Consider the following 21742-nt stretch of genomic DNA (forward strand, 5'->3'; position numbering starts at 1 on the left):
AACCGTTCAGCTTCAGCTTCTTCAGCATCAGTGGTCGGGGCATAGACTTGGATATTGAATGGTTTCCCTTGGAAACAAACAGAGATCATTCTCTTGTTTTTGAGATTACACCCAAGTACTGCATTTCGGACTCTTTTTGACTGTGAGGGTTACTCCATTTCTTCTAAGGGATTCCTGCCCACAGTGGTAGATATAATGGTCATCTGAGTTAAATTCATACTCACAAAGTAAATGTCAGCTCGGAAAGGAACTGATGGGGCTCCAGGGTGTGGTCGGCCATTCTGGTCCAGCCACCGTGGGCCTCACCTGGGTCCAGAGTGTCTCCTCGGAGCAGGTGGAACCAAGTCCTGGGGAGGTGCGAGTGGGGTCAGGGGTTCAGGAATGACCTGCCCTGGGGGTGACCTTAGCGGGGCTGTGTGGTGGGCAGGGTGGGCCCCGGACTGGCGGCATGCAAGGCCATGAAACAAGCCTCAATAAATTGAAACGGGCAGAAATCAGATGCAGTATGTTATCATATTGCAATAGAGGGAAGCCAGGAATTAATGACAGAGAGGACTTTGATAAATTCACAAATATGTAAAAATTAAAAACACCTTCTAAATAACCAACAATTTAAAGAAGAAATCCAAAAAGAGATTAGGAAATATTTTGAGATGAATGAAAATTAAGGTTCCACACACCAAAATTTATGGGATGCAGCCAAAGCAGAGCTTACAAGGAAATTTATTTAAGCACCTATATTTTAAAAAGAAGGTAGATCTCGTGCCAATGACCTAACCTCACCTCAGGACACACTGGATAAGGAAAATGAGACCCAACCTAGAAGAAGGATGGAAACACTAAAGATTAGAACAGAAATAAGAGGAATAGACAGAAGGAAAGCTATGGGGAGAATCATCAAAAGCAGAAGCTCCTGGAAAAGATGCACAACATTGACAAGGCTTTAGGTTGATGGAGAGAAGACTCACGTTAATAAAATCAAGAATAAAAGAGGGCTTGACTGCCAACCTTGCAGAGATAAAAGGATTATACGAAAATACTGTGAGCAGCACTGCGGACTGATTAGATACCTGGAGTGAAATGGTCAAATGCTTTAAAGACAAAACTGCCAAAGCTGATTCAGGAAGAACTAGAAAATGTCAACAGAGCTGGAAGAAGTAAAGAGATTAATAAATGAAAAAAACCCTCACAGAGTAAAGCCCAGGCCCAGATGGCTCCAATGGCAATTTTTACCAAATGTTTACAGAGGAGCTAACTCCAGTCTTTCACAAACTTCCAGAAAATAAAAGAGGAAGGGACTCTTCCTGCTCCGTGAGGACAGGATCACGCTGACAGCACAGCCACACATAAGTACCTCAGGGAATCTACAGATCAGAGTCTCTTACGAATCTAGATTCAAACTTTAACAAACATTGGCAAACGGAACCCAGCAGTGTACATAAAGGGTAAGGGTTATACATCATCACTAAACTGCAATTGGGTTTATCCCCAAATGCAGAGTTGGTCTAGCAACAAAAATCAGTTAATGTAATAAACCACATCACTAGAATAAAGGCCAAAACCTCCACCCTTATTTCAATCAACCCAGAAAACAGCATTTGACAATATTCAGCTCCCCTTCGTGAAAAAGCACTCAGCCATCTAGGAACAGAGAGGAATCCATCAACCTGATAAAGGGCACCCATGCAAACCCACAGCGACCATCAGGCCTTGTCCTTAATGATGAATGAGAGGAAGGTGCTCGTTGTCCCCGCTTGTGTCCAGTCTCATCCTGGCAGCATTAGTCAGGATGATTAGATAAGATAATGGGGGTGGCATGTGGATCAGGAAAGAAGACTGTTTGTACATGACATGATCTCATACACAGAAAACCCTAAGGAATTCACACGTCCCCCCACCAAAAAAACACCTAAAAAACTATTAGCACTAAAAAGTGAGGTCAGCTATGGTTTTGCCAGTAGTCATTTAGGGATGTGAGAGTTGGACCATAAAGAAAGCTGAGCACTGAAGGATTGATGCTTTTGAACTGTGGTGTTGGAGAAGACTCTTGAGAGTCCCTTGGACTGCAAGGAGATCCAACCAGTCCATCCTAGAGGAAATCAGTCCTGAATATTCATTGGAAGGACTGATGCTGAAGCTGAAACTCCAATACTTTGGCCACCTGATGTGAAGAGCTGATTCATTGGAAAAGTCCCTGATGCTGGGAAAGATTGAAGGCAGGAGGAGAAGGAGACAACAGAGGGTGAGATGGTTGGATGGCATCACCGACTCAATACACATGAGTTTAAGGAAGCTCTAGGGGATAGTGAAGGACAGGAAAGCCTGGCGTGCTGCAGACCATGGGGTCACAAAGAGTCGGACATGACTTTGCAACTGAACAAGATGAGCTCAGCAAGGTGGTGGGACACACGGTCAATACACAGAAGTCAGTGGTGTTTCTACTCCATAGCAGTGAGCGGTATCAGCAAAGATGACCAGATGTTTTGGAGGGAATTTGCCCCCTGAGGGTGGGTAAGGCTTGCCCTCTGAAACAGTGCTCGGGGCCACCAGCCACCAGGCACATCCAGACCAGACCCCAGCAAGGTGCTGCTGCGCACTCCCTGGAGGACTGTCACCAGAAAAACAGAGGGCAGCTGGGCGGGCCAGAGGAGCCGGAGTTCACGCACGCTGCGGGTGGGGGTGTGAAATGAATGCAGCCCGGCGTTTCCTCCACCGGCTGCAGACGGGTCCTGCGTGCAGTGCCAGTCCTAAGGCACGCACAAGCTTGAGGAGAGCGTCCTCAGCAAAGGGAGGGACTCTCAGAGCAGCCCCGTTCATCACAGCCAAAGAGGGGAGGCCGCCCCGCTGGCCCTCAGCTGGTGAATGACAGGTGTGGCCCCTCCAAACAATGGGATAGTATCAGGCAATAAAGGAACGAGATGCTGAAACATGCCACGATGCAGTTACGCCTTAAAAACGTGTGCTGAGGGGAGGAAGCCTGTCACAGAGGACCCCACTTCGTATGACTCTATTTACAGTGTCCAGAACTGGCAGAAATGCAGGAGCTGGAAGTGAGTGAGTGGTTTCCCAGCGCTGGGTGTGGCGAGTCAGGGGTGATGATGTGGGTTTCTTTTGGGGGTGGTCAACAGATTCTGAAGTTAGTTTTGGCAACTGTCGCACAGCTATGAATGTACTTAAGAGTCTCTGAATCGTCCACTCAGCTGGGCGAGTGGTGTGTGAGCTGTCGCTTAGGACAGCTGCAGTTGGGGGTGGGCATTGACCATTGCACCTGTCGAAGTAAGAGCTGGTGGGATCTTAGGATTAAGCGAACTCTCAGGGAAATATTTGAGGCGTTATTTTTTAAGAGGTAAAATTGACTGCGTTGGATAACAGAAATCTAGATGGCTCCAGGTTTGGGTTTTCTCAGCAGTCACATAGAGTTCACATGTCCACAAAGTTCACATGTCCTGAACTGACCGGGTTCCTTGTGAGCTGCTCGTCAAAGCCTGGGGGAAGGAAGGCTCCCCAGCGGGAGGGTCCCGCCTGAGCCCGCCTTCCCGGAAGCTGGCACTGTCCTCTCCCCCAGACCCCCAAGGAGCTGTTGCTCTCAGCATCCGTGCGTGGCTAATACTGAGACTCCTCCGCCCTGAGCTCTGCAGCTCCTTCCTGCCTGCTCACACCTCCCTCCAGGGGTCAGGGAACCCTCGCTGCCGTGCCCCAGGCTGACTGGCCTTCCCTCTGTGCCTGCGCTTGCTAAGCTCACTCCTGCCGCATGGCCTTTGCACGGGCTCCCCCCTTCACCCGCCCGCCTCCAGGGAGTGGCCTGTCCGAGCTCACATTGCCTGTTTCAGTTCTAGCGGAGCTGCTACTCTCTCCGCTCACCGGCTCCATCCACGGGTGTGTGAGTTACCCCACAAGGGTGCTGACTCCACAGCCCCTGGAAGGTCCCCTGGCACACAATCGGTTTCTAACAAGTGTATTCTGAGTAAGTGAATAAAAGGAAAGAAGCAGTGGGTTTTGATGAGCAGCGTCTGTGGAGCCCTGCCTTTCCAGCTTGCGTGTGCCCACCGTGACCTGGAGAACTTACTGAAATGCAGACTTGGGTCCATTTGGGATGGGAGGGTCCCAGATTCTGGGCTTCTAGCAAGCCCCTAGCTGCTGGTCTGGGGCTCTCACGTGAGCCCTGGGGTCGCAGACAAGGGCCGGGGGTTCACCAGGGCCCCGGGTGGCCCTCCAGCCCCCCCGCCGCCTGCTCCCCTCCTTGCCGGCCAAGAGCTTGCAGCCTTGTGTGTGAGCCATCGTTCTGGGGGTGGAGGCAGCTGCTGGTGACTGTCACTGACGCTGGTCGTTTGCTTTCTGGATCCTTGGTTGTAGGCCAAAGAGGAGAGAATAGTTGAGCTGGAAACGGAGAACGCTCTTCTTCACCTGAAACTGGCGGAGGTAATACTCTTACCTGTCTCGCGGTTGGGATGGATTATGTCCGGTGTGTGGTGACTCAGCATCCAGATTTGTTTCAGGCTCTGCAGAAGAAAGTGTTGAGATGCTCTTCTTCCCCCAGCAAGGACCCTTTAAAGTATCTTATGCTGAACCATCTGTAGGTCTGACTTCCTATTATCTCCGTGCTCATGAGTATTTAGGAAGTAATAAATTAACAAGCTGCCTGTGCTTTTAAAGCCAGCTTTATTGAGGACTTACGCAGGTACCAGACATTCACTCGGGTGAAACGTATGGGCCGGTGTTCAGTAAGCTCACGGCTACAATCCCAGCACCGCAGTCAGCTGTCAACCTCTCCCTTCCGCCCCGAAGACGAACCTGTGTGTGATTCTACCCGCGTCATCTGCCTCCCTCACCACAGCCAGAGAAAAAGGAGGCAGCGCTCAAAGCAGTGCTGCCCAACTTCTCTTGCAGATTTGTCCTTCGCTTTGACACATGGGGAACGCTGGCGGATCCTGCTTTGCTTATTCCTACGTGACTGGCTGTGGCCACCTTTGGTCAGCTGGAAAGTGGCCCCCAGAGATGTCCGTTCCCTCCTAATTCTGGACACTGTGGACGTGACCTTGACCAGGGATAAGACCTCTGCAGACGGGATTGGATTTGGGGTGGGGCCTTGTAGGACGGAGGCAGCGGTGACAGAGGACAAAGGAGGGAAATGCGGAAGACTCAAGAAGAGGGGCCTGACGACATCAGGACCAGTGGAGGGGAGGGTCCCCCGGGCCTCGCAGGGCACGCAGCTCTGCCCTGGGTCTTGGAAGGCTGGCCTCAGGACGGGAGGAAAACGTTGGCGCAGTCCAGCCTCCCAGCTTGGGGTGCGCTGTTACAGCGGCGACAGAAAACCCACCCACCCCCATTGAATCACTCCCGCTCCCTGGAGGGCCCCCGACCATCCCCGGGGGAAGCAAGCTTCAGGCTCCCGGCGCCCTGCAGATAACCCTGTTGTTTCACTGAAAAAATGTAGTCACACTAAAACTGCCTGTTAATTTAGGGCTAGTCACACTAGCTTTAAACAAAGCGCATATTAATTTATTAGCTCCCCTTCAAGTCTGTGATTTTCTGGAGCTTCTGAGCACACTTATTGTATGGCTTCTCTCGGCCTCCAGCTGGCCCGAACTGATGGAAGGCGACACCCTGAACTCATTCTGCGGCGTTTCCCCGGCCTCATCGTCCTAGACTCAGGCTGCCCCGGCAGGTCACTGCCTGGAACCCCTTGTGGCCGGGGCTGCTCACACCTGAGAATAAACTCCCGGCGCGTGTTTGGGGTTTCCACATGTGTCTGCACCATCAGCCCCAGTGGTTGTTCTGCAGCTGCTCAGGCGCGTCCGACTCTTTGCAACCCCATGGACTGCAGCACGCCAGGCCTCCCTGTCCGTCACCAGCTCCCGGGGCTTGCTCAAACTCAGGTCCATCGAGTCAGTGATGCCATCCAGCCATCTCATCCTCAGTCGCCCCTTCTCCCACCTTCAGTCTTTCCCAGCATCAGGGTCTTTTCCAATGAGTCAGTTCTTCGCATCAGGTGGCCGAAGTATTGGAGCTTCAGCTTCAGCATCAATCCTTGCAGTGAATATTCAGGACTGATTTCCTTTAGGATGGACTGGTTGGATCTCCTTGCAGTCCAAGGGACTCTCAAGTGTCTTCTCCAAACCACAGCTCGTCCCACCAGTGGGAGAGCTTCGGAATGCCAACCATTTTTCCAGTTTGTCATTGAGACAATTTTTTTTGCTTGTTTTACATGTAAGATCATTAGATATAGAATGTCAGATACAGCCTGTAAAATTTCGAGCATTTATGAGTCCCTGTATTCTTGTCTGAAAATTGACAGAAAAATCTCAGTCTCTGTGGCCCACATCCCCCATACTGTCACGGCATCCGACACCATTGGCTCAGCCCCCGGCCTCGGTGGGAGCAGACTCTGTGTCTGCGCCGGTGTGTCCAGCACTCAAGGACCTGCCACGAAACGGTGGTCTCATTTTCACCCCCTGCCGTGCAGGCCGAGACAGCTGTCGTCCCGATGGTGGGACTGCGGCCCTCCCAGGATTCACACTCACTCCCGTGTTCGTTTCGCAGTCGCCTGGACGAGCCGCATGTCCTTTGCCAGAGGGGCCCTGTGTTCGTGTTGGTCTTCATCCAGCCTGACTCCTGGTTCTCTCCCTCTCCCTGGGGGTCGCCCTCCCTGAGAAACATCTGAAACCTCCTCCCTCTTCCCCAGCCTCTGCTCCTCCAGCCCTGCCACCTGGCCCCTCGTCCTGGCAGGGGCGCTGGCCTCTGGTGTCAGTGGGGGCTTCCTCCCCTCCGGGGTCTGACACTGTGTCGGCTGCGTCCCCTGGCGCTCCGGGCAGGGCTGCCCTTCCCGCGAGACCGGCTGCTCAGCTGCCAAGCCCCATCCCCTGGGCGGTTGGCCTCTGCCCAGAGCTCAGCGTCTGGTCCCGCCCTCGCTCGGTCCTGCCTGGCCTCCGGGGTCCATGTGCCCTCTTCCAAGCACACGCCTCGGGGCCTCTGTCCTGGTGCCCCCTGCAAATGGCATTACCTCCAGTGTCCCCTGTGCCCCTGCCCAGAGGCTGGAGTCCCACCAGCCGGGTGTGGGCCCCCAGCACACTCTCCGGACAGGACGGGCCTGTGTCCTCACCGGGATGCCCCACCGGACCCCCGGCCATCTCCTCTGCCCTCTGCCCGGCCCCAGAAGACAAGCAGCGGTTTCCGCTGATGGAGTGGAATGCGCGCCCACCTCTCATGTGGCTTCTGAGCTGTGTGTCTGTCTCCCAGGCAGGTGGTAAGGCGGGGTCATGGGTGGTTTAACCACGCGTTCTCACTGCGTGGGGACGTGAGCTTGCTGTTCTGCGGAGAAACTTTGCAGCGTCCGCTGGCTCGTGAGGACGTAGTGTGAGAGCGCGAACACCTAGAGAAGCCCGTGGGAGTCAAATGGAACGAAGGGAAGCCCAAGCTGGCTGGCTGTGCCCAGGGCCTCCCTGCCCTCCCCGCCAGCGGCTCAGGCCGGAGCCCGTGTTTCCGTCCCATCCTGAGAGTTTGACCCATCGCTGTTCACACGGTGATGCTCTGACGTCCAGACCACGAGGGCCCGCCGTCCGCAGTCTGAGCGCCTTGTCCCCTTCCCCCCGTCCTCCCAGCAGGCACCAGCGTGAGCCTTCAGAACATGCGCCTGGGCTGCAAGTCCTCCTCGACGTCCACCACCTGTGGCTCCTCCAGGGAGTCGCCCGCAGGCCCCGCCCCCGCTGGAGATGGTGGGGGCCTCTGGGCTCCCCCGCTGGGCCCCCGGCCGTGGGCTGCTCCCCTCACCCCGGGGCCTCCTAATTGCTGCTCCCGCTGCGCCCGCCCTGCCCCTGAAGCAGCGCTGACCTGGGCCCTGCTCGCCCAGCCTGGTCCTTGCAGGCTTGTTTCGGTGGCCGGTGCCCTGCAGTCCCACCACTCATGGCAAATCCATGGGGAACAATGGAAACGGTGACAGACTTTGTTTTCTTGGGCTCCAGAATCACTGCTGGCAGTTCTGGGGAGAACTGCAAACAGAGACCACAGCCATAAAATTAAAAGACGCTTCTCCTCGAAGAAAAGCAATGACAAGCCTCAACAGCGTATTAAAAAGCAGAGACGTTACTTTGCCTACAAAGGTCTGTACAGTTGAAGCTGTGGTTTTCCCAGTCGTCATGTATGGATGTGAGAGTTGGACCATGAAGAAAGCTGAGCACTGAAGAATTGATTTCTTCGAACTGTGATGTTGGAGAAGACTCTTGAGAGTCCCTTGGACTGCAAGGAGATCCAACCAGTCCATCCTAAAGGAGATCAGTCTTGGGTGTTCATTGGAAGGACTGATGCTGAAGCTGAAGCTCTAATACTTTGGCCACCTCATGCGAAGAGCTGACTCATTTGAAAAGACTCTGATGCTGGGAAAGATTGAGGGCAGGAGGAGAAGGGGACGACAGAGGATGAGATGGTTCGATGGCATCACCGACTCAATGGACATGAGTTTGAATAAACTCTGGGAGTTAGTGATGGACAGGGAAGCCTGGCGTGCTGCAGTCCATGGGATCACAAAGAGTCGGACACGACTGAGCGACTAAACTGATGCCCTGTGGCCCCTGAGCTTGCCTGTGGCCTGGGCAGTGGCTCCTGGTGGGCAGATTGGCATCCTGCGGACAATCAGGAAGTGTCTCCGTCAGAGAAAAGGCCCCTGTGTCTGTCCCAATGCTCTAAGTTGTCTTTTCCTCTCTTCTGGGCCACAGTCCTGGGAAGTGACCGGAAGGGACCGCAGGGCAGAGACACACGCACTTCTCAGGGAGCAGATGCCCTGGCGAGGACACTCTCTCTCCGCCCTGACCCGGCTCTGCCTCGCTGCCCAGGTGAGGACTCCCTGGGGTCCGTCTTCACTCGCGGGAGGAGCGTTTGTGTTCAGTCGAGAGAGTGGTTATTTTCTGGGGAATTGTGTGAGTCGTGCGGGTCAAGATAGATGTGCTCTGCTTTCACTTTCACTTTTCACTTTCATGCACTGGAGGAGGAAATGGCAGCCCACTCCAGCGTTCTTGCCTGGAGAATCCCAGGGACGGGGAAGCCTGCTGGGCTGCCGTCTATGGGGTCACACAGAGTCGGACACGACTGAAGCGACGCAGCAGCAGCAGCCGTGGCGGCGTTTGTGTTATGGGAGTTTAGTTGACTGACAATGTCGCGTTAGTCTCTGCTGTACAGAGAAGTGATTCACTCACATTCGCACGTTCGGGTTTCTAAATATTCTTTTCCATTGTGGTTTATCACGGTGGATCTGCTCTTTTAAAATAACTTCCTTGTTTATTTTTGTCTGTGCTGGGTCTTTGTTGCTGTTCGGCCTTTTCTCCAGTTGTGGCAAGTGGGCCCTCCCCCACCAGAGACCATGGGAGCCTCTGGCCTCCCCACCAGCAGCTCAGGCCGGAGTCCATGTTGCAGTGCTCGGGCTCCTCGTTGCAGCAGCTTCTCCTGCTGTGGACACATGCTCCAGGGCGCACCAGCCCCAGGAGCTGGGCTCAGGGGCTCAGCGGTAGCAGTTCCCAGACTCTCGAGCACAGCCTCAGCAGTTGTGGCTCACGGACATTGCTGCCCTGCGGCATGTGGGATCCTCCCCGGGCAGGCATCGAACCCTTGTCTCCTGCACTGGCAGGTGGAGTCTCCACCACTGAGCCACCAGGGAAGCCTGACGATCCACTCTCATGGAATCACAAGCAGCCTTCGTTTCAGGAAGCAAAGCCCCACAGGGTGTTACGTGTGGACTTTCCATTAGAGGCGACTGCGTGGTCTTGTTTATTAAACGACAAAATGATTCCCATTTTTATAATCAGTAGTAGACGCAGTTCACCGTGGGCATTCTGCTTTCCGAAACTAAAGAGAAGGCTAAACCTCAGAGTCCGATTGAGGCCTCATGCAGAGACAGGAAGGAAACGCGTCTTGGCCGCAAGGCGAAGTGCTGCATGCTCCTGGTTGTGGAATTTCATACGTCACAGTTGCTCTCACCCACGCTTCGCGTCAAATGTTAGAAAACTGGCTCGTACACATCTCATTAAATGGTGTTTGTACAGCAATGGCACCCCACTCCAGTCCTCTTGCCTGGAAAATCCCACGGATGGAGGAGCCTGGTAGGCTGCAGTCCATGGGGTCGCTAAGAGTCGGACACGACTGAGCGACTTCACTTTCAGTTTTCACTTTCATGCATTGGAGAAGAAATGGCAACCCACTCCAGTGTTCTTGCCTGGAGAATCCCAGGGACAGGGAAGCCTGGTGGGCTACCGTCTATGGGGTTGCACAGAGTCGGACACGACTGAAGCAAGTTAGCAGCAGCACAGCAGATTATCCAAGAGAGCACCTCCTTTAAAGCACTGCGGCTCCTGGCAGGAGCGGGGGGCGAGGCACACAGTCTGCCGGCGATTCTCCAGGGTGGGTGCCTTTCGAGCGCTGTTCCCCTTTTGTTACAAACAGTGTGACCTGGGTAAAGATTAGAAGGAAAAAAGATCATCATTGCAGCAATAGAAGCACCATCTGTTAATAGGGTTAGTTTGCCCTGGGGTGGTTCCCCGCCCCGCCCCCAGCATGAGCTGCATTAGTTTATTTAGAATGGGTTTGTATGGAATTAATTCTTCATTCTCTTCCAACTGGGTAAAATTAATCCATCCTTCAGTGAAGTATATAACTTTATCTGCGTTCCACAAAGTGAAAATAATTTAATTCAATTTAGTTTTGATGTTTTATGAAAATGTTTCCTAAACACACTGAAACGGTCCCCACTTTATAGCCAGAAAGACTTAGGAAAGGGACCAAGAACGTGTGTTTCAGCCCAGGTAGGGGTCCATGAGTTAAGCGTTTGGTATTAAAGGGCAGCACCTCCGTCCTTTCACTTCATGGACCGGTCTTCGCGCCAGCATACCTCCAAGTTATTTCAGTGCTGTTCAGCTGGGCTGTCGCATTGTTCCCGGGGCTCTGGAATCCAGTGTTTGTGTGCCTGGAATTCCGCTGTGCACGTTTATAACCCAGGCGGGCATTGTTCTCACGCCTGGGGAGTAGATTAGAGCTTTGTTCCCGGGAGGGGAGCCCCCTGTCGCAGGAAGTAAACAGCAGGCGGAAAATCGTTACAGTCGAACTCTCCACTGGGCCATGGGCTGCGCTTCCTACGGAAGCTGGTGAAAGACCTGATTTTCTTAAGCACTTCAGCTGCACAAGTGTGTAAAGCCACCCAGGCTGCTTTGTGAAGTGCAGACCCCAGGTCTGGGCTCAGTGCTGGGAGGGAGCCAGGGCGTGTCTGTGTGCCTGGCGAGCGTGCCTGGGTCTGGGTTGAGGACAACGGCCTGACCAGATCTGGGTCTGATCGACCGTGTGTGGTTGTGCCTTGTGCCGGGGCGGGCTGTGTCCTCACCCTGTGGAAGTCCGGTGAGTGCGCTGTGATGAGCAGCAGCCATGCCCATCATGTTAGTCGTGTGGGTCCTTGTTTTGCAGAAGCTGAAACGAGAGATGGAGGCGCTTCGGTCCTCTTCTCGGGGTCTTCTCCAGAGTTACCAGGAGGAGTATCGGGACTGTCTTTCTGAGATAGTTCAGGCCGTCCAGACGGCCCAGCTCCACTGCGAGGCTCTGCTGGGTAAGACAGACCCCGACCGAAGATGCCGCGAGCAGCCCGCCTGGGGCCTGGGCATCCAGCCCCCTCAGTGCTGGGGGCCTGACAGCTCACGGGCAGGGCCGAGTCCCTGCTCTCTGGGTGACCGCTTGACCTCTTGACCTTAACCTGTGGCTGAACAGGGCCCTCTGTGTAAGGGCCCCCACCATGGTGCCCCAGGAACCCACTAGTACCCCCCACCCCACCATGGTGCCCCAGGAACCCACCTAGTACCCCCCCCACCCCACCATGGTGCCCAGGAACCCACTAGTACCCCCCACCCCACCATGGCACCCCAGGAACCCACATAGTGCCCCCTGCCCCACCATGGCACCCCAGGAACCCACCCTGTGCCCCCCACCCTTGTCCAGACCATGGTACAGGCCATCAGGATGGAGATGAGCGTCCATGGCCGCTGTCCTGAGACCCAGGGCCTTCCCTGAGGCTGGCACAGGCTGTATTTTGGTGCCCTGGCTGCCAAGGGCCCAGCCCGCAGCGCACTGGACCCAGGGCTGGTGGAAGGGGCCGGGCCCTCGGGAGCTGCTCCGACGGGGTGACCTTGCCTGCAGCGGCCTATTCGGCGGAGGCGGGGCGTCTGGAGCAGTCCCTGAGGGATGTGACAGAGCGCTGGCAGCAGGAGCTGCGGGAGCGGCGGCGGCTGCAGGACGCCCTGGCGGTGGGTGACCCTCCGCCCGACCCTGACAACGGCGGCAGTGTGGGTGGGGGTCCCTGTCCCCCCGCAGGGGCCGCCGCCTCCCCAGTCCTCTGGCTGCTCTGTCGGGGGCAGGGCTGGGCCCCCAGGCCAGGCTGGGCGATGCGGTGGTGGGAGTTGACCACCCAGCACCTGGGGGGCCTTCGGGCGGGCCGGCGGGCGTGGATGGGGAAGCAGTTTGCAGAGGCGGAGACCCCCAAGCAGGACAGGAGCCCAGTAAAGCCTGAGCCGCCTCTGAGACACTCGCGGGCACAGGGGGCAGGCCCTGCCTCCTCGCCAGTTCTTGTCCACCCAGCCAGTGTCTGTGCAGAGGTGACAGCTGGGCAAGGCCTGGGGATGTGCTCCAGCCTCCGTCCAGACCCGGACTCTTTGGGCCCTAATTACATGTGACGATAGAAATAAGCAGGCAGATTGATGACTTTGAAGATACCAGTTTGGAAGGAATTGATCGCAGACAGGTTGAACAGCAAGATATTTCAGCAGGCTGCACCTGGCCTGTCCCCGGAACACCGGGCACTTGTGTGGGGACGGGTGTGGCCCCGCCAGCGCCAGCACCACCTGGCTGGGCCGAGGTCCGTTTCTAGGCAGACCAGCAGTTAGAGCCGGCGTCCCCCCACCCTCTGAGCCGCCGTTACTGTGGCTACTCGTGGGCCCTCTGGCCGACCTGCAGCCCAAGCTCGGGTGACAAGTCCCCCGGGGTCGCTGTCTCTTGGCCTCCAGGCTCCTCTGACCTGCCTCTGGCTGCCCACCTGTCCTGGGAGGTCGCGCCTGTCACTCGCAGCTGTGATAACCCCCGGATGACTGGTGGTCTCCCTTCAGCCGCCGCCTCCGGGCATCCCCCACCTCGTCCAGCGGCCACCTCTCCCCAGGCCTCTTGGGTCCCAAGGGTCCGCACAGCTCCCTGAGAAGCCGCGGCTTCTTCCCCGCATCCGGATTTCTGGCCTGGGATGTTTGTGGGCATCTGGCAAGCCTGCAGCTATTTCTCCTGCTTTCTGGGACTGTCTCCAAAGGCTGAGGAGCTGAGGAGGAGGAGCTGATGGCTCCAGAGTCCCCTGGGCACCAAGGCACGGGGTGTCCGTGGAGTCCTGGTGGGGGCTGGCCATTCGTGTCCATGGCTGCCAAGGAAGCTATTGGTTTACCCAGTGGTGTAGACAGAAGCCCCCTCCGAGAAGGAGGGGGCTCCCTCTGCCTAGAGACGTGCTTCTTGTCCCCGACACGACGCTTCAGGAAGGACGCGGAAGGGCTGGGTTGATCTCAGCCGTGTCAGGAGGACGGTGGACATGCCCTGGAGAAGCGAGGGCTGGCAGGGTGAGCAGGCAGGGAGGTTTCCAGGGGAGGCAGGAGCAGGACTTCCAACAAGCTGGGAGAGGAAGGGCCCCTTCAGTGTGGCCCCAAAGCTGTCAAAGGGCCGCGGGTCAGAGGCTCCAGGAAGGGCCCCTTCAGTGTGGCCCCAAAGCTGTCAAAGGGCCGAGGGTCAGAGGCTCCAGGAAGGGCCCTTCAGTGTGGCCCCAAAGCTGTCAAAGGGCCGCGGGTCAAAGGCTCCAGTAGAAGCGTGTAGTGGTGACTCAGAGCTCACCCAGGAGACAGGAGCTCCCTGTTGGAGGGACCCAGGCACAGCCCTGTGGAAACGTGGCCATGTCCACGGGGCTAAACTCAACACGCTCCTGCTGTGAATTCCTAAGATAGCGGGTGCCTCAACTCTGTGAGTCCCGGTGCAGGCAGCTGTGGCTCCCGGGCTGTGCTGGTGGAGGTTCAGGGGCTTATTCTTCGTCTCTGTTTCTGCATCGTCTCCTCACATCTACCCCTGGGAGGGTCTGGGTGACAAGCCGCTCAGAAGCCTTTTCGAATCCCTGAGAGATTAGCCCGGGGCGCGGTTACACGGCAGCCTCTCGATGTGCACAGCCCCATGGTAATCATCTGCCACGTGAGCAAATGTAAGAGTGAATTTTTAAAAACGTCTGTGTCATTTGAGGTGACACAGACACTCCCTGCTCCGCGGGGTTTTCTCACTCGTTGAGGCTTGTGGGAAAGTCCAGCGCTCACGTCTCGGGAAAGTCCTTAGCAGACGCTCTTCGAGGAAATGGTCCCTGGGTTCCACGCGCTCCCAGGCTCACAGGAAACCTGCTGCTTCAGGAGCTGAAGGGCAACATCAGAGTCCACTGTCGGATCCGCCCTCTGCTGCCCTTTGATGACGAGGCTCAGGAGCCGGTCTCACCAGACAGGTAACCTGCTTCCTCACTCTGTGTGCGTACATGTGCACACACGTGTATTTGTGTGTGTGAACATACACGTGTGTATGTTGTGTGCGTGTGCATTGTGTGCACACGTGTGTGGTGTGTTGTGTGCACACGTGTGTTGCGTGTTGTCTGCACATGTGTGTTGTGTGCACACATGTGTGTTGTGTGTTGTGTGCACACACATGTGTGTGTTTAGGGACAGAGCACAGAAGCGGCACCTGCCTCCTATGTTCTGGTCTCTGGATGAGGCCCTTTTCTGGATGGAGCTGACTTGCTAAGAGTGAGTGAGTGGCTGCCAGTCTCTCTGGAATGTGCCTGAACGCGGCCAAAACATCTGAGCAAGAAAGAGAGGGGTTCGTAGGGGCCCTGCTGCCCAGGCGCTCGGGCAGCCTTTAGTGGTGCAGGCTGCTCTTGCTGGTCCCTGCCCTCTGATTGCCCCCAGAGCCCCTCAGAGATCAGGGGTGGTCACTACTCAGCTCCCGACTGAGAGAAAGTGTCCGTGGTGACGGGTGACATCAAGTTACCTGAAGTTCGTTTCCTTGAAAATCATAACCCTGACTTTCCCTTCTTTCTCCGATGAAACACATGCCCGGTGGACGTCTCCACAGGGCGGCCCGTCGGAGCAGCTCCTGACTCTGGGCCTCCCCGGCCCGCGTCCCACTCAGCCCACAGCGTCCTCTGCCCTGCCGGGTCGGGCCAGGCCCGCCCGAGGGCTCGCGGTGGCCGCTCACACCCGCCCCTGTGACTGCACTCACCGAGGCCCTCCCGGTGCCCCGCCCGCACGTCCTTCTTCTGTGAAGGCCCGTCCGCTCTGCTCTCTGCACGAGCTACAGTGCAGCGCTTGGCCTTGGAGGGCCTTTAGGAAGCCCTCGGTCAGTCCTGCGTGTGAAACAAGTGGTGGAGTGTCTAACTCTGCAGCGCGGTCCAGCAGCCAGCGGTCCCGAAACGTGGCGTCTCCGTGAATGTGCTCTGGGTGCTGTTTGCGGATGGCCCCGTCGCATTACTAATCTGCTTCTGTGCTGCCTGACGGGGTCACTCCCTGCCTCAGGTGGTCTGTGACTAAATGAATTAAAGTTAAGTAATCTGGACGCGTAGCTTCTCAGCTGCTCCGGCCACGTCTCAGGTGCGCCGCTGGACGGCTCATCATCACAGAAGTCTGTCAGACAGCACCGCCCTGGGCTGTTCAGCGTGGTGAAGCTTCCCGAGAGGCGTCGTGAACTGGGTTTCACGTTCTCCTGTCATTTGCGGTTACTCACTTCCAGCGCTGGCGCGTGTCGCCTCTCTCTGGGTTTGCGGTTGCGAACTGGGGCTCCTGCGGGCAGAGACCTCGGCAGGCCTTTCTTTGTGTCGGTCACCCCAAGCTCCCCACTCGGGCTGTCTGTGTAGGAGGCGTTTACATGTAGACGTACGTGTCCCACAGCACAGCTAGAGAATGCAAAAGTACCCAACAGAGCGGAGGTGTGTGGGGAAAATGCGCCAAGATAAGGGGAGGGGAGCGGGAGCGGAGGGAAGGACAGAGAAGTCGAGACCCAGACGCAGGACGCCAGGGACCGAGACGGGGGAGCCGGAAGCGAGCCCGAAGTCTGGGATACGGGGGCGGCAGGAGCTCCATCGTAACGCGTGTCTTCCATGCTGTTTATCCCTCAGCTCCGTGTCCGGAGGAGTGGTCCACGCAGTCGATGACGTGAGTGAATTTTCCTTACACTTTATATCTGGGAGCGTTCCGTCTGACGGTTCAAATATGCCACCGCTGAGTGATTCGGAGGCTGAGTGAATAGGAAGCACCTCTTCCTTTATTGATGCTTTCTTAGTTAATGTTTCTGTTTCTTGATTTCTATCAGACGTGGAATTCGTGAGGCGTTGGGTGCCTGTCCCATGTGAGCCCATAAGGCTGTTCGCCTGTAGCTCTAAGGGAGGGAAGCCACACCCCTTTCATTAATTCTCCAGCCCCCACGTCAATCCATGCACATGAGTGAGTCCTAACATTTGCAGGAAAGAAGTGCAAGTATAAAACGAATAGTTAAGAATGAACTTAGTCATGTAAATTTAAAACAGACACTTCTGTTATGAACTCATAATTGTCTTTTCCCTTTAAAGCCCAATTTTCCTCATATTTGAGCTTCCCTGGTGGCTCAGCTGGTAAATAATCCACCTGCAATGCGGGAGACCTGGGTTTGATCCCTGGTTTGGGAAGATCCCCTGCAGAAGGGAAAGGCTACCCACTCCAGTATCCTGGCCTGGAGAATTCCATGGATGGTGTAGGCCATGGGGTCGCAAAGAGTGGGACATGACTGAGTGACTCTCACTTCACTTTCTTTGCTCACATTTATCTGTTGAAAAGGCCAGAAGCAGCAGTGGGTGCAGGGCGGTGGGGTTCCTTAAGGGGTCATGGGTCACAGGTCCTGACGAGCCTGGGACAGGGGAAGGGGAAGGGTCAGGACTTCCTGCTGGAGGACTCAGAGCCTATTTAACAGAGCACCCACGGGTGTCAGACGGAACAGTGGAGCTTAGGGGGTGAATGACGCAGACCAAAATAACATGCTCTTACGAAAACCTTCAGTTCACAGCTATTACTATTTTTAGATCTCGTTGACCAGCTTGGGAGAGCACTGGCATGTGGGTCCTTTACTCTGAGACGTGATAAAGAAAGAAGGAGACCTTCTGTGGCCCTTCCTGATGAACTCGTTTCAGGGCAAACGCATCACTGAGGAGGGAAAGTTCTTCACTGGAGATTCTAGTGAACGCATCCTGGAGGTGAAAAATATCAGTCGTGTCTGACTCTTTTGCGACCCCGTGGACTGTAGCCTATCCATGGAACTTTCCAGGCGAGAGTACAGGAGTGGGTAGCCATTCCCTTCTCCAGGGGATCTTCCCGACCCAGGGGTTGGACCCGGTCTCCTGCATTGCAGACGGGTTCTTTACTGTCTGAGCCACAGGGAAGCCCAAAGATACTGGGTGAGGGTCCTCTGTCCTGCCCTATCCAATTTTGTGTGTGTCTGAAAGTCTCCATAAATTAAAGTTTTAAAAGATGTCCTAGCTGTATTATGACCATCACAAAATGAATTGCTACAGTTTTAGCTCCGTTATTGACCATTGTCATTGAACGTGAAAGTCCAGGCCCTTTAGAGTACAGCGGCCTCTTGGAAGGTGACCAGTCCTGGGCTGCATTGACTGCCCTCAGGCTCGGCGCTTGTCTGCCAGGCCCGTTGTCTGAATCAGTCTTATTGTGAAAACATATTATAAACTTGAGCAACTCTTTTGTTTTCATTTTATTTTATTGTTTTAAAATATACTCTTTTTGCTGGCCTCACAGTCAGGCATTTGGGATCTTAGTTCCCTGAGCAGGGGTCAAACCCTGCCCCCGGGACTGACAGGAAGTCTCAGCAACTCTTTTTAAAGTAGTTTCAGTTAATGGATTGATAGCTTAATTTTTTAAAATAAAGAAACCATGAAAATTGTTGCAGCTGATTATGAAATTCCGTATAAAATAAGCATTTTAAACTCCTTGTTTTCAGTACTTTTCTTCTGCTGTTTGGTGCCTTGTAGGCTGCTTTCAGTATGAGTGTCGTGGGGTTGAGCAGAAGACCAGCTAATCCTCATCATTAGGAGTTTGAGTCAAGGGAGTCCTCGGGACGACCGTACGGCCCCCACCTCCATTTCTAAGTGGTTAAGCTACTGCCTTTCCTACGTCTCCCGAGCTCTGAGGGCATCTGGTCCCTGCGGGGAGCTTCCTGTGGGGGCACATCCGCCCCCCAGCCCCGCCCCCAGTGACGGGGCTCCCTCTGTGGTTTGGTTACATCTTCATCCTCCTCGTGGTCCCCGCCCGTCCTGGCAGACTCCACTGAGTCTTCACACTCGGAACTTGGAGGGTTTAGGAAAATGTTTTACCCATCAAGATGAGATAAAGTTTCTTTCCACTGGGGCCTTTCGGATTGTGCTTTAGGAAACCGGCAGAATCCAAGTCACGCTTCACCTTCACTTGACCCGTCTGTTAAAGGCCTTCCTGCCACTGAAGGTGCTGAGGACGCAAGTGGTCTGCCCGTGACCCTGGCCCTCTGGGCTCCCGCGTTGTGCTTTTATTCCCAGGAGTCCGGCGCGAGTTTGCATTTGTCGTGGGCGTGTGGTGCAGCTCTGCGTTTCTTGCTTTCGGCTGAGCTGCGTGTTTGTGGCGGCTCGTGCCCTGCAGCAGGTGGGGTCTTAGTCCCCGGACCAGGGACCGAGCCCGTGTGCCCTGAATTGGAAGGCGGACTGCTCACTGCTGGCCCCCAGGGAAGTCCTTTAGCGCTTGATTTTGATTTGCGATCCGATTCCACATTGCAGGGTTCTGGATTCAGCCTACAAATAAAGCCCGTCCCAGACGGAGTCGGCCTCTGTGCCGGCTCTGGGTCGCCAGGGCTGCCCATTGTGTCTCTTGCTTGGTTTGCTTATTTGATGTGGAGGAAGAGATTCTGGCTTGGCCGGGAGAGCGTGAGATGGCCCATTTGCGTCTCAAACACAAATGCTCCAGAGAGGGTTCTCATTGTCCCTCCGATGGCCGTCAACCCCACCCCACACCGCCTCAGGGCCTGGCACATGCCGTCCCATCCTGATGCCCACCCCCACCTGGCTCCCCTACACATCCTCAGCACACCGTGTGAGCATCACGGCCTCAGGAAGGCCCTTCCTGCTGTCCGGCCTCACGAGGACGCTCTCCCTTGCAGTCTCACCGCATCTGTATTTCTCTTCGAGGTTCTTTGTGGTATTTCAGGCAGTTCTGTGGTGAAGCCCGTCTGTGTTGCCAGACAGGCAGGCGCGCGTCCCTTCTGCTCCCTGGAGGCTCCGTTCAGCTTCCGGCTCGGGCAGCTCTCCAAACATACTTGTCGTGAGGGGATGAAGAGGTGGAAGTGCGTTTCTAGCTTGATTTGCTTCTGGGCAGATTGTATTCAGAGACTGAGACAGTTTTTTGCCAATATCGGCCTTAACCCAGGTTCACCGTGGGAATGAAAATGGGTTCGTAAGCCCTTCACATACAGGATAATGTCTCTTAAAAAGCCAATTAAGCAGTAACACACTGCAAGGGCTTCCCTGGAGGCTCAGTGGTAAAGAACTTGCTTGCCAACACCGGAGACACGGGTTTCATCCCTGGCCTGGGAGCATCTCACGTGTCTCGGACCAAGTAAGAAAGATTAAAAACAAAGCAACATAATATGAACATGCTGGCCTGATTGTGCATTGCTCCAGGCAAGGGGGACGAAAGAAAGGAAGTGCTGGCGGAGCTGAGGCGAGCCTTGCTGGAAGCTGGCTCCGGCAGGGCAGCCTCCCCAGCCGCGTGCAGGTCCAGCTCCTACAAACCCGCCTGCCGGCCCGCCTGGTTCCGGTCCCTGTGCTCTGCTGCCCAAGGCACCTCCCTTAACCCCACGGCTCAGTCTCGCCCGCGTTCAGGCCGAGTCCTCGAGCCGCCTGGCCTTTGAGTCTCCTCCCTCGTCTCCCCCTCTCCCTGACCGTTGGTCTGTCCAGCAGTCTCGGCCCAGGGCCTGGGCTTCTCCCACCGTCCACGTGACAGCGTGCCCTTGCCGCCCAGCGCACCGCTGTATCTTCTGCACGTCCGAGGAGTGGACGTCAGGACCTCAGGCTTGGCTGGGCAGCTCGATCCCAGGAGACGGGGGCTCTGGTGGGGCTCTGGTGGGGCGGCAGCGTGGGGATGAAGAAGGTGGTGGTTGGGGCTGTGGGCTGTCACTGGAGCCTCTGACCGAGCCGCTGTCCCCACTCCTGGCCGGCCGGCGGTGCCCTCCACCAGGGACGCTGGATGACGCACTGCTCCTTCCCTGTAACTGATCGGCTCTCAAGCCGAGAGGCAGCTCCCAGCGTCCTGCGGAGGCCACCGGTGAAGTTCCTGCTGAGGTCATGAGCGTGTGGAGGGAAGCGTGTCATTGGGTTTTCATGCGCTGCTGGCCTCCTGGAGCCCGACCGGTCCATCTCTGTCCACCAGGAGCTGCTTCAGGTCCCGCTTGTCCAGTCTCAGGGAGGACCCTGTTGCTGCCGTGGATTTATCCCAGGCTCACGTCCAGCTGACCCCTCTCCACCCCCTCGGGGCCTGCAGGTTGGAGGGAAGCCTGTCTCTCACTTTTATAGTGAGTTTTGTGGGTCTTTGGTTTTGCTATCTGGTTGCTCTGTTTTTGAACGTGGAGATTTAAGGTGATTCAGCATCTGTGCCTGCGTATTTATTTCACTAATTCCCGAGCTTCTCTGAGTCTATCACCTGGTACCAACCAGCCTGTATTTGCTCCCAGGAAGTCGCTACTTGGCTTCAGCTGTATTTTAGCCTCGTGGGTTTGCTGAGACTTGGCCACATGAGTGCAGGAACTGTTGGTGCAGGGGGCCCGGCACGGGCGAGGTGACAGAGGCCGTCTTTTGGGGGTCAAGGTACCCTGTGTCCCCTCCTGGGAGAGGTTGTCACTCCAGGTCTGCAGACTCATGGCCTGTCACAGGGGAAGGAGCAGCACCCCCAAACACGAGGCCGTGTGCTGTGCAGTGGGGATCCCCAATATCTGCCGTGACGTCCCAGAAAGTGTGGGCTCACTCTTCCTGCTGCAGGGGGGCCAGGGCGTGACTGAAGACCCCTGACCTTGGAGAGAAAGGTGTCCAAGGCTTAGAAACCACCCACACAGCCCGACAGCGGCCAGGGTCGGGGGGAAGCGGCGAGGGAACCAGAGGCTTGGCTTCCCTCCTGAATGTGCCTGGCGACCCTTCTCAGCCCCAGATTTCTTTCTGTAAAACGTGGGAGCACAATTAAAATTTGCTGTTAGCTCTAAGACTACAGGACCGAGTTGATGAGTAAGAATTTTACGCCCTATATGCTTTGAAAGCTTCCTAGGGAATTGCATCCAAGTGAAATAGATGATGAAGCAGCTGAATGTAAGGGAGATAGCATTACTGATGGCTGACGCTGAGCATGCTGTTCCTTTGGAGCCTTGTGATTGCACAAGGCAGGGACTGTGAAGTGAGCTCTGGGGATGAACCCTGGTGTCTGGACTCGAGAGGATGTCTAAGGCTCAAGGGCATGAGGATTTGGATACGAGGGGTTACTCTGGATGCTTCTTTGTGAGAAGGCGGGGTGTGCGGTGTCGTGAGGGGACAACGTAGGACAGGCTGGGGAGAACTCGGACGCGGCGACTGCGAAAATGAAGCCCTGCCCTCGGCGGCCTCTCGGATGCTGGTTAAATC

The 21742-nt window shown here is 55.7% G+C and overlaps 1 protein-coding gene across 2 annotated transcripts in view; it reads left to right on the forward strand.

Annotated features, from left to right (window-relative positions):
- The first annotated feature begins 8723 nt into the window (after window positions 1-8723).
- The window catches only part of KIF25 (kinesin family member 25), a 32124-nt gene continuing 19105 nt past the window's right edge, over window positions 8724-21742 (forward strand). The window contains exons 1-5 of one of the 2 annotated variants that reach the window (XM_070377058.1): window positions 8724-8825; window positions 11437-11575; window positions 12160-12266; window positions 14436-14524; window positions 16187-16223. In XM_070377058.1, the coding sequence (XP_070233159.1) occupies window positions 8769-8825; window positions 11437-11575; window positions 12160-12266; window positions 14436-14524; window positions 16187-16223 (429 nt within the window). In that variant the 5' untranslated portion in view covers window positions 8724-8768. Of the gene's footprint in view, window positions 8826-11091; window positions 11207-11436; window positions 11576-12159; window positions 12267-14435; window positions 14525-16186; window positions 16224-21742 lie in introns of those variants that run through there. The other variant, XM_070377059.1, reaches the window with a different exon arrangement.

The sequence above is a fragment of the Bos mutus genome, chromosome 9, assembly GCF_027580195.1.
Source record: "Bos mutus isolate GX-2022 chromosome 9, NWIPB_WYAK_1.1, whole genome shotgun sequence".
Taxonomy (NCBI): domain Eukaryota; kingdom Metazoa; phylum Chordata; class Mammalia; order Artiodactyla; family Bovidae; genus Bos; species Bos mutus.